This window comes from Lissotriton vulgaris, chromosome 5, assembly GCF_964263255.1.
Source record: "Lissotriton vulgaris chromosome 5, aLisVul1.2, whole genome shotgun sequence".
NCBI classification, from domain to species: Eukaryota; Metazoa; Chordata; class Amphibia; order Caudata; family Salamandridae; genus Lissotriton; species Lissotriton vulgaris.
The window spans coordinates 554,061,571-554,074,660 of NC_141693.1; the positions used below are offsets into that span (position 1 = coordinate 554,061,571).

The following is a 13,090-nucleotide window of genomic DNA, read 5'->3' on the forward strand; positions in this document are numbered from 1 at the left end:
CTTAAAATCATAATTAAACCCCTAGCGTGCAGTCCTTACTCGGACGTCTCTTTATCTTGCGCACTATGCAAAGGCAACATAGTTGTATGTGCTGGAAATGTGAAAAAAAAATGCATACATTAATTTGAGGATTGTCCCAGTTTGTGAATGTACTGCTAACTGTTGTAAGTAAAAGAAGCCAAGATGTAGCAACAGGAGTATGTTACAACAAGGTGGTTTATTGTTCCAGTTACATAAGATGAAGATGGTAAATAAGATGGTAAGTAGATAGCTGATAACCCCACAAGGAGCAGCCTCCCTGCTGCTCAGCCTGCACACACCAATTGACACTTGTCACAGAATGCTTGAGTGCCTCGGAATGTGTGGTGATAGCACACCACAACACTCAGTCACATCTTCCCTACTGCTCAGCCAGGATAAGAGAAAGTGTTGGGACTTTATTTTTCCCTTTCCTAACATGAAGAGGAAATTACTACCCAGTGTTACCGAGCTCCGATCTCTACAGCCCATCCTATAACGTGCAGATTTTTCGAGTTCCTGTATGCAGTGTGTATGGGAAAAAGAAATACACAGCCTCCCTCTGCGTCAATGAAGAGCACAGACAGCATCATGATATGGACCCTAGTTTTCAATCTTCTCAATCAGGCATCTCTATATAAAGGACTTAATTACATATTGGGATCCAGCTCTGCTTCTTTTATAGAGGATAATGACTGTCACAAAATGAACACAGAAAAATCGGGCAGTTTACAATAAAAGTTTAAGTATGGTTTTATTTACATAGCACATACTTCAGCTGCTCTTTACAGAGCACATTTTAAATTTTTACCATAAAAATTGGTACTCCTTTCCTTTGGAGTACTGAATATATTTTAATGACTTTTATACCTCAGATTCACACAAATATTATATGATACTTTCAGTAAAACCATAAATCAATGGTTCCAGTCAGCCTATATTCAATAGATCTGCTACTGCTCTCCTCATGGAGTAAGAGTGAAAGCAGAAGCAAGTACGCTTTTACATCTTGACTAACATGAAAATCACAGTCACAGAAGGCAAGTGACATTCTTGTGGTCAGTAAAGAATCCCCTTTTCATATAACTACAACCATCTATTTGTTAACTGCAATTTGTTACGTTTAATACTTTATACCAATATGATGTTGTTCTGCTTTCCATTTCTCATAGGGCATGGTGTTTTATTTCTGATGTGCCCAAGGACAGCTTTAAAATAAAACAAGTCCTAGGTCTTGTGTGTTCCAATGGAGTGATGACTCACAGATCCGGAATGAAATCCAGCAAATGGAAATCCTGCTGCAGGGGCATGCTGTTCTCATCCAACTCGAAGAGACTCCTGATCTTCAACTGGTATGAATGGTCTGGGTCTGCCAACAGCGAGTAGCACAGATCAGCTACCACCATCCCATAAGTCACATCTGAGGATGAGACTGAGAAAGAAAAAGGAAGATCCAGTTCATGAGTGTTATATAGCAGCAGGAGTATGGCATTTTACAGCAAAAGACTTAAGAGCAACAACTGTACATGTTCCACACTATGTATATCTAATAGAGACATCCAGCCGGAGATTCCTTAACTTTGAAATTTCTGGATCTAGTCTGATGCCTGAGGAGAATTCAAGAGGGAAGAATCAGCCACAAAGCATGTGGAAGTATGGTCAAGGTGGCATCAAAGGTATGAATGGCAGGATGGCATGCAACCAAGTATATGTTAAGGTCTTGACCAACAGACCATTTGTTGTTGAAGACCAACCGTCTTTAATGCAATACACAGATATTTCAGTGTGTGCTTTTGGTCAGCCTCTTGCTATTGATTGGATGGAATGCTTGTCTATCTCAAACCTCTGTTCCTTATTCAATTCCTTTACTCTTTATTTTTGTGCTTGATGACTACTGGGTATTGCAGGTTAATCATTGCTTCAGACTGGGTGAGCTGTATCCTCCAGCTTTCACTTCATTATGTGACCTCTTAATTTTCCCTTGGCATCTTTTTCTGGATTGGAAAAAGTTAATTGGAAAGCCTATGTCTGAAACATATATGACCAATTAACTTCTCTATCGGACGTCAGCCAGTACCTACTCCATTATGGATGCTTGTTGCAACCACTTACTTCATCCAGGGACAGTGTCAGCAATCTTACCGTTTTAGCTGCATTCACATTTTCAAAGCCCTATCCACACGTGGGCCCGCACTCAGAGCATGCAGTTTGAGGCAGCCTAACATTTTACTATCAAATGACGGAGTCTGCCAATGCTAGTTTTCAAGGGGTATGAGTTAAGGCAAAGGCAACAGGTCTTGTCTATGAGAGCTATTGGTTTTGGAAGTGATTTGTAGCCATGCTGTTCAAAGGGGAAGCTCCTGAGCGTTTCCCCACTGCTCTGAGAAGTTGAATGGGAAAAATAGAATGATAATAACAATTATATCATTTATTTACCAATTGCAGTGGGGCTGGGTTAGGGCAGGGCGTTCTGGTGGCTCAGAAAGGAGGAGGGGACTGTGCAGACTAGGTGCACATGGCTGCTTGGCTGGGTGTCTTGGCCCGGCCTGACCGTCATGTGTACTTTGCATTTTCCCCGCCAGGTTGCATTACACAGCCTGGTGGAGAACATGCCCAGATCCCCAGGCTCCATCTGAGTGCTGATCCACATTGCTCAGACAAATCACAATGATGCATTGCAGCGTTATGCTTGGCTTAGGGGAGCCTGTGTGATTCGGACTCTTCAGCAACAATAGAGGAGAGATGACTGCGGCGCGAGCAGGTTTAAAAATGTTTTTTTACTTTACATATTGTTTTCCCCCAACACCCTGCCCTGTTTCCTGCCAGCTGCCACCAGGTATACAACAGTACAGTTATCCTTGGAGAATGAGGCAGCACAAAGGGAGGTAGGGCTTTTGAGAAGTATGCAGGTGAGTGGAAAGGACGGGCCAGAAGGGATAAGGGAGAACATGGGCAACGAAGAGTGAATGGGAGGGGCTAGGGAAAGGACATGGAGAACGGAAGGTGGGAACGAGAGACTAGGGCAAGCACATGGACAATGGAGGGTGGGTGGAAGGGGCTGGCACAAGCACACAAACCAACTGAGGGAGGGCAGGTGGAAGGGGCCAGGGGCAAGCACACAAATGCACGGGATGGGGCAATCACATAGACAATAGAGGGTGAGTGGTAGGGGCTGGTGAAGCACACAGACATTGTGAGTTTCCCTCATTATTCGAATGCCAAACCTCCATAGGGGGAAGAAGTACATGAGAAAGACAGTTGGAAGACACACTCACTTTCGTAGATTGCTAAAACAAAATTACAAAAGGTGCATTTGAAAAGTGAACACTGCAAGGGCACAGTAATAAGCCCATGCTCCAGAAATGGGACAAATACAAGAAGACTGCAAAGATATTGACCTCCCACTCGACCACCCAGTTTTTCGATTTGGCCAACATTGGCTCGGTTGGGCTCTCCCTCAGAAATGTAAAATACAATTATACTAAAAGAGATTATAAGCTTTCTTAGAAAAATATTTTTGTTTTATTTGTTTCATCTCTTTTGTTCATTTGTTCTTATAATACCATTTCATGGATAATTAGACAAACATTTTTTTCTTTTTTTTTAAACAGTCTATGAATGCAGACAATTTTTAGAAATGGTACAAAAGGGGGTGGTGATGGACGGAGAAACTGAATCAATCAAACACTCACACCCAATCAAAAGATCTGGGTTTAATCCATCACCGTTTTTTAGCCCACTCTGCCACCCCAGTTCAGACATGGCCATATGCAAATCAGCCTGACCCTGTGCCTCATAGGAACAGTCCAGCCCGAACTGCCAAGCCATGTCTTCCCTGGACCGGAAACAAGCTTCGGAGGACCGGTTTCTGGCATTCCAGCCTTCTTCAACCTGGCTTGCTTGAATCCAGTGGCAAAGTGACCAAGGGACTCATGTCTGACCATACCCTGCCACACTTATGGCAGCCAAAAGCGGTACAAAAGGGGGTGGTGATGGACGGAGCATCTGAATCAATCTAACACTCACACCCAGTCAAAAGATCTGGGTTTAATCCATTACCGTTCTTTAGCCCACTCTGCCACCCCAGTTCAGACATGGCCATATGCAAATCAGTCTGACCCTGTGCCTCATGGGAACAGTCCAGCCCGAACTGCCAAGCCATGTCTTCCATGGACCGGAAAGAAGCTTCAGAGAACCGCTTTCTGGCATTCCAGCCTTCTTCAGCCCGGCATCCTTGAATCCAGTGGCAAAGTGAGCAAGGGACTCACCTCTGAGCATACCCTGCCACACTTATGGCGGCCAAAAGCGGTACAAAAGGGGGTGGTGATGGACGGAGCATCTGAATCAATCAAACACTCACACCCAGTCAAAAGATCTGGCTTTAATCCATCACCGTTCTTTAGCCCACTCTGCCACACCAGTTCAGACATGGCCATATGCAAATCAGTCTGACCCTGTGCCTCATGGGATCAGTCCAGCCCGAACTGCCAAGCCATGTCTTCCCTGGACCGGAAAAAAGCTTCCGAGGACCGGTTTCTGGCATTCCAGCCTTCTTTAGCCCAGTTTGCTTGAATCCAGTGGCAAAGTGAGCAAGGGACTCACGTCTGAGCATACCCTGCCACACTTATGGCGGCCAAAAGCGGTACAAAAGGGGGTGGTGATGGACGGAGCATCTGAATTAATCAAACACTCACACCCAGTCAAAAGATCTGGGTTTAATCCATCACTTCACAGTCATCAGTGCCAGACTGGGGCCCTGGGCCAGAGCCCCTTTGGCCCAGGCCTTAAAACTTCTCTGGTGCTCCAACTGTCGAACCATGGCTACAAAGTCTTTGCAGGAGCTGTTCCGAAAGCTACTCAGGCCCAGCAGTTGGGTCAGTGTCGCTCGAGGTCCCAGTCGCGTGGGAGGTCGAGAGACCGATCGCGGAGCCATCATCACTCCTCTTCCAAGTCTTCGCACACGGGGTCTCAGGTAAGTCGAAGCATAAGAAGTCGAAGAAGCATCGTCGCTCTTCGACTTCCCCTGGTCCGTCGGCTTATGCAACAAAGGGTGTGGGTGGTGCCCCTCAAGCGGCTCCGCCTGTGGAACCTTCAGGGTCGACTCCGGCTCACTTACCAGGACCGGGAATGACCCTGCCCAGCTTCGTCAATTTTATGAAGCAATGCATGCCATCTTGAGGCAGCCCAACCCCACCGGCGCGCCTTTGGGTCCCGCAGACTCGGCTGGGGACCCTAGACATTCGACGCTGGCGGTTTCAGCCTCAGCACCGCAGGGCCCCCTTTGATCCAGGCCTGGATACGGATCGGTGCTGGTCGACCTCGTAAAAACCTCTCCGGCGCTGATTCCAGCAGTACCACGTCCGCAGCAGCCCCCTGCCAGCGTTGACTCCGGCTTCCGCCCCGATGTGGACACGGAGCAGAACCGGCGTCAATGGGTACTTTTGTGCCAGCGTTCCATCCTGGCCATCTTCAGCCAGATTGGCAGCCAGAGGAGGGTGAGAAAGACTAGGAGGGGTCTGGTTACCCTTTAACCGACCAGTTGGATTATGAGCCAGACTGGAGAGAGGAACTTGAGGATGCCAGGGGTCTGGATAACTCTCCTGACCTAGGCATGTTGTTTACTCCAACCGTGGCTATGGAGGAGGGGGCGTCATACGCAGTGGTGTTGCGTAGGGTGGCCGGAGCTCTCCACCTCGAGCTACCGGTGGCAGTTAGGACTAACATCCTAAACGCTATAACATATAAGCAAACGCTATAACAAAGCAGCCACACACAGATAGCAGAATAGCGATGTAAGCAGTAAGGAAAATACTTGCTGAGTGAGTGAGACAACACCGAATAGACCCTGTATGTGAATAATGAATCAGACGAAAGTCAGGATGACGCAGTACTAATCCTTTATTGTGTGTGTTTTCAGAGACTGACGGGAGCAGTTCTCAAGAACGGTTTTTAAACAAGTGACACTGACACAACCAGAAAGGAGGTATAGGTATGCCCTCCACAACATGTGAAATGGTAAATCTTTTGAGATATAAGCAAACAAAAGGGAACCGATATGTGTTCAACACTGAGTACACTTTCTATCTTAGAGTTAGTCAGCCATTAATCTGATTAGCACTGACAAAGAGAGCGCTCTTTCCTTTTCTTTTTCTTTTCACAGGAACACCAGTGAATTGGTCCAGGGTGGAGTAACAGACCCAAGCCCTGAAGAAGTTGCCGTAAGTTTCCTATTAGGCAACGAAACATGTTGGCGTTTTAATTCGAGCAAACACGCAGCCTAGAATAAAGTAGAGACGGCCAGCCTGCACTGGCTCACCTTTATTTCACAGGATTAGAGTGGCACTACTCGTGTCACCCTTCTCCGCACTGTTGGGTCCAGGCCTGCAGTGTACCAATCTTGGTGCACAGGCAGGTACTGTTGCCCTAGCACCTTCACTATCCTTTCCACTTTTACTTTCTTTCATTTTACACTTTTTGGTTCGAGTGGTGGACGCTGATGATGAGGACTTAGGCGGCAGGCGAGTACCTTCCTGCAGAGCCTCCATGGTGTTACTCCCGTGAGGCGACACCACTCTTCCCCTCAATTTTTTCTTTTCTCCTAATTCTTCTCTCTACTCACTCTAGTCTGTCGGCAGGGGAGGGAGAGTAAGATAGGGGAAAGTGGTGAATAGTGCCCTCTCTCTTTTTTAATGAAAGCTCTGAAAGTGGTGAGCCCGGTCTAGAAACAGTTAGCCAGAATTGTTGGCCACTACCCCATCCTAATGCAAGCATAGGTTAGCGTTGACCAAGAAGAATTCCTTCACCCTTAGGAACAGGTCTTGTATTGTTGATAGCAGATTGAGAGGGGGACGACCTGTTCCTTGATCTCCTAAGCTCCTTGGTGTAATTAGGACAAACATCCTGACAGAGGTGCTTCAGCTGGCAGAGAGGTTTGTGGGGCTCCTGCTGCCGTTCATTGAAGCCCTTACCGATATCCTTTTGGGAACCTGGTCAAGGCCCAACACAGGCAATCATCCTATCCACAGGAGCCCCTGATTCCACCACCCAGCCCGCGGGACCCCGCTTTCCCCTCCCAGCACCCCACCACTGAGAGCTTGGTAGTATAAGCCTCCACTTCCAAAGGCACCTTCCCTAATGCTCCACGTGGTAGGGAATCCAAAAAGCTGGATCAACTTGGGAAGAAGATGTTTTCTTCCTCCAGCTTGGACTGCGGTCGGTGAACAGAGCATGTCTGTTGGGCCATTATTCCCACTCTATGTGGGATACGGTGGCGTAAGTGCTGCCTCAGTGCCCGGAAGAGGCCCGGGTCGTGCTCTCCCATGCAATTGCCGAGGGGAGAGACGCAGTGAAGTTTACCATTCGCTGTGGACTGGACACCACCGACTCGCTGGGTAGGACGATTTCAACGTTGGTAGCCCTTCAACGCTATGCTTGGCTGAGGTCACATTTGTCTGGGGATGTTCAGACACACTGATGGACATGCCCATTGATGTCCGTCGCCTGTTCGGCGACAAAGCAGACAGTGCGCAAGAGTGCTTCAAGGTCTCTCAGGCTACAGCCAAGTCCTTGGGCCTCTCCACCACACGCCCTGCATTGTCTGCTTTTCACCCCTTTCGTGGCTATGGAAGGGGTGCCCCACCACATTCCTTCGAGGGCCACAGACTGGTGCAAGCTGTTGAGCTACAGCACGGCTGGGGACATGGGAACCACCCACTGGTTCTGGGGGCCAGAGGGCGGGCCAGTCCACCACCGCCCCCTTTGCAGAAGCCTCCAAACCCTCCTAGTCCGACTTTTCAGGCCCATCAAATGCCAGTGGGAGGCAGAATTCGCCATCATTTCCCCACTGGCGTAAAATGACGTTAGACATGTGGGTTTTGCAGATACACTGAAGGGGCTACTCCCCCCCCCCCCTTTGAGAATCCCCCCTCTCACCCCAGCCATGCCACCTCAGTACCATCGCATGTCGGAGGATCATCTGGCCTTCACCAACAGGAAGTTACGGATCTCCTGGCCAGGGACACCATCAAACATGTTCCTGCCCCAGAAGTAGGTCGTGGTTGCTATTCCCACTACTTTCTGGTGCCCAAGAAGGACAAGGGCCTGCGTCCTATCTTGAATCTCAGGAACCTCAACCTCTTCCTCCAAAAGGAGAAGTTCAAAATGTTGACCCTGGCTCAGGTCTCGTCTGCCCTCGACCCTGGCAACTGGATGGTATCATTGGACTTGCAGGACACTTATTTTCACATACCCGTCCTGCTGGCCCACCAGCTTTACCTACGGTTCACTGTAGTTCACAAGCACTTTCCGTTTACCGTGCTCCCCTTTGGCCTAACCAGCGCCCCTCGGGTATTCATGAAAATGGTGATGGCGGTGGTTGCAGCTCATCTGCGCAGATCAAGGTTTCCAGTATTCCCCTATCTAAACAACTGGTTGTTAAAGGCGGGCTGCCCCAGGCAGTTATCTCCCACCTCCAGACTACGGCTGATCCCCTGCATTCGCTGGGGTTCTCCATCAACGTGCCGAAGTCACCCCTGACCCCCTCTCAGAAGCTCCTCTTCATCGGAGCGGTTCTGGACACAATACAGTTTCGGGTCTATTGTCTCGAACAGCGAGTCAGGATTTTCGGGCTATGATTCTGATCTTTTAGCCTGTATCCCAGGTTTCGGTCAGGATGACCCTCTGGCTACTGGGCCTGATGGCCTCCTGCATCCTGCTGGTGGATCATGCCGTATGGCATATGCAAGCTCTACAGTGGGACCTGAAGTTCCATTGTGCACAGCATCAGGGAAACCTGTCCGATTTCGTCCCGATCTGAGGGCACTGCACGCCAACTGCAGTGGTGGCTCACGAGCAAGGATTGTGTCGACGGCAGATCCCTCTCCCTTCCTCAACCTGAGTTCACAGTGGTTACCGATGCATCACTTCTGGGATGGGGCGGCCACATGGCAGAGGAGGAGATCAGAGACCTCTGTCAGGAGGCTCTGCTTCTCTGGACATGGCTGGAACACCGGGGCTTCACCCTGGTGGTTAAACACCTGGCAGGTTCCCTGAACGCCAGGGCGGACGAACTCATCCGCAGGTGCATGATGGATCACGGATGGCGTCTTCACTCAGAGGAGGCTCAAGGTCTCTTACAACAGTGAGGAGAGCCTTGGTTAGATCTATTCATCACTGAAGAGAACACGCAATGCCAGCAATTCTGCACATTGGAATTTCCAAGGCGGCTTTTTGTCGCGAGTGGAGTTGCGGTCTTCTAAACGACTTTCCGCCTATACCACTTCGTGCCCAATCCGGAGCCACAAGAATGACTTGGGCACGGTCGCGCCTGATCTTCTTCAACACTCAGATGGAAAAAATGTGTAGCATGGAGCACAATGTAGGCTGTGGATCCCGCCCCTATTTCTGAGGTTCTCTTGTTCTTCTTTTCTTTGGCCCAGCAGGGCTCTACTCTGGGCACTCTTAAGGGCTACCTCTCGGCCATTTCAGCCTTCCTTAGGCTTCCTGACCAGGCTTCTTTTTTCAAGTCCCATGTTGAAAATAGATTCCTTAAGGCATAACTCATCTTTTTCCTCCTGTTCCCTTCGCAATGCCTCAGTGGGACTTTAATTAGTGGACAGTATATACCAAGCCACCTTCTCACACCAAGTTCAAGTGGGCAACCTGTACCAATCCACATGACCCTTATGGTGTATGAGGTCAAAGATAACCTTACTGAAATCTATCCTAGTGGTAGGTGTGAAGAACAGCCTTCTGGCTTAATCTTGAAGGAAAGTAAAGCGGCTTTTTTTACCAGAACATCACCTCCTGAATGACTAAATGAAGGAGAACCACAAGTAGTTAAATACATATTTTTATATATTAATATAATACTCTCTTCTATCCTCTGCATGAGGATAGAACACAAAGTACACAATACTGGATCAATAGAACAGTTGTAAGTAGCACAATTCACAGTGGGATCCAGGGGGAGACCGAACCATATACTAAAATACTGCCATTGCAATCGCGAGTTGACTAGACACAGTGCCTAGTGCATGTAGAATTGCTGGGAACCCAAGGAACGACCCAAAGTAGTGACACAGGAGACCCAAGGAGGATGGGTGCAGTGATGAAACATGACTGCGTGCTCCGTACAACTCTATGGGAAAGTCACGGTTGCAAAGTTTAAGTTTAAGGACCCTTCTTGGAGGACTTTGAGCAAACCCTTCAGAACTTAAGAGTTTAAAGAGCCACCCCACCCATGGATACCGTAGTATCAGAGTTACCTATCCCACGAGAGCCGGGTGCATGGTTCTGAAGTGGCGCCAGAAACTCTATCCGTTCTCTATGGAAGGAAGTGATGAAGTACTGCTGCTGTGAAGGTGAAAAGAGTCCGATGGAATCCAAGCCTGGATTTTGTATGAGAGGAACTTGAAAGAGGAGGGGTCAGAGTCTGGGTCACTTCGGAGTGACCAGGGACTCAGTAGACTAATGTCCACGGTGTTGAGTGCTTCAGGTCGAAGAAGGAATGCTCGACTCTGCAGCCACGAGGTTCCGGAGGTGTCGAGGATGACCAGGAGCTGGAGGTGACCTGTCCTACGAAGGATGTCGAGTACTGAGGGGCCGATGTCCGACGGGAGCACCAACAAGCCTTGGCAACAGCAACACACGCAGGAAGGACAAACAGATTACAGTGTGGACCAGCAAGGCATGTCTGGAGCAACCAGGAAAGCCCAAAAACAATCAAGATGACTTTCAGGGGGACCCACATGCCGAAGTACCAGGAGTCGTGAGGGGACATCGAGCAACTTTGCAAAGCACCAGCCCATGGAGCACTCCTTGTAGTCCTGACCCTGAGCAGTATTTGCACCAAAGAACGCCAGCCTCCTTGCACCGAGTCCAATGCACAAGCTCAGGAATCACCAACAAGCATTTGCACTTGCAAATGGACACAGTGCACAGAGGTTCAGGTTATGCAGCCCCCACAAGGGATACTGGCCTCAAACTCGGTGAGAGGGAAAAGCGACCACAGGGACCTTCAGGAACCCATCTCCTGTGTTGCTGAAGTCTTCGGAGTCCGCAGGAGCTCAGGGAGTAGCTATCGGTCAGTTGTGTTTTAGGTGTCTGCGAAGCCTGTATGGAGTCACGGCACAAACTATGCTGACCCCACGAAGCTTACTTCTGAAGAGTGGAATCATACCTCCAGACCAGTAACTGGTGTGAGTGGTAGGATTCCAAGGTGTTGGCTGCATACAAACATTTTGTGTTTGGTATCAGTTTTCGAGATAGAATTTACTATGAGGTTATAACGCAACTCTACCTATATGTCCGGCTGAGTCACAGGCAACCTGGGGAAATAGTCTCCGAAGGCTGCAGAGGGGCACCCTCTCACCTAAAACCTAGCAACCTGCCTTCAGGCTTGATTCGGCCTGCTATAGGGGTTGACTTACAGGTTCACTATATATAATGGTCACTACACTTTAAACTTATATCTAAAGTAAGTGGTGCAAGAACCATTTTACACAGGCTGCAGTAGCAGACCTAGAGTTCCATTTTGCATGGCTTCTCATGGGTGGCCTAATACATGCTTCAGACCAAGGGAGGACTCTGGGTACATGGTGTTCCATATACTAGGGACTGATAAGGGTACCCTAGTATCCAATCTGGAGTGTACCAAAGTACATGTATGTCAATTTAAGGGAGAAAGCAATGGGGCTGTGGTCCTGATTAGCAGGATCCCAGCCTGACACCAAACAAAAAAGTGGGGGTAACCACAAGAAGCAGATCCTACTTTCCTACACTTGGTTCGTACCTAGCTTATGTGAGCTCCCTTTAAGCCACTACATACCTGTCTTCACACTCTGAAAACTGCCTTTTTGGTGGCCATCACCTCTGCAAGCAGGGTGAGTGAGCTACAAGCTCTTTCTTCCAAGCCTCCCTTTCTGGCTATTCATCCAGACAAGGTCGTCCTCAGAACTAGACCGTCCTTTCTTCTCAAGGTGGTTACTTCTTTCCACATTGGCCAAACTATCCCTTTGTCCACCTTTCTACCTACGCATCGTTCGAAAGAGGAAGAGAGGCTCCACGCCTGGATCCAAAATGTGCGCTTTCCTTCTACTTGGATCGCACCAAACAATTCCCGATGGACAACCAGCTCTTTGTTAGTCTGTTTGAGCATGGCCTGAACTTTCTTACCCCCCGTAACCATCTCCAGGTGGGTTGGTCTGTGCATCAAAGCCTGGTATTCTTTGGCAAAGAAGGAGCATCCAGCGGGTTGTGTGTCCATTCCACCAGGGTAACGGCAGCTACTACTGCTTTGGAACGAGGAGTCACCTTAAATGATATCTGTCAGGCAGCTATGTCGGCAATGCTGCACACGTTTACGAGACACTACTGCCTGGACAGTCAAGTCCGGAAAGACTGCTTCTTTGGCGGTTCTGTTCTCCAGAACTTTCTGGTGTGAACTTGGTTTGCAGACCCACTTCCGGGGTTGGTATGGCTGAGGTATCTATTCCAAGGTAAGGAATCTATAACTAACTGTTTCTTTCAGATGAACAAGCTACTTACCTTCGGTAACTATATATGTGTAAGAAACATAGGTTAGTTATAGATTTCTTACTGCCCCACCAATCCTCCCCGTTCTGCGAACTGACTTATAGGGTTAAGGATTTCCTTTCAGGGCCCTAGTTTTGTGCACCAGTAGTCAGTGTCTTGCATGGCTCTGCGCTTCTGGCGTGGAAAGTCGTGTACAGAACTGACATCAGCGCACAAGAGCGGCGTCTATGTAGCTACCGCGACGTCATCCCAGCAACCACAACGCAGACGACGAATGCGGAGTCGACCAACGCCACCTTCCGACACTCAGGGGTACTGCTGACGTAAAACTTTCCAGATCCAGTCTGAGGTAATTCTAAGGTAAGGAATCTATAAAGAACCTATGCTTTCTTACAGATATATCGTTGCCGAAGGTAAGTAACGTGTTCATAAGTGCGTGTTATAAGAAGCATAATAAAAAATGGTTTTCTAATGCTATGTTTTCCCTGAAGGAATGGATTATTTGGGGTAAAAGTGAAACTCTCCAATCTTTCACATT

General features: G+C 48.5%; 1 protein-coding gene across 1 annotated transcript in view; it reads right to left on the reverse strand.

The window, feature by feature from the left end:
• Nucleotides 1-753: 753 nt before the first annotated feature.
• SHLD2 (shieldin complex subunit 2) overlaps nt 754-13,090 on the reverse strand; it is a 1,133,281-nt gene continuing 1,120,944 nt past the window's right edge. Inside the window, exon 9 of the mRNA XM_086922015.1 lies at nt 754-1,450. Within this exon, the coding sequence (XP_086778141.1) occupies nt 1,278-1,450 (173 nt within the window). The 3' untranslated portion in view covers nt 754-1,277. The remainder of the gene's footprint in view (nt 1,451-13,090) is intronic.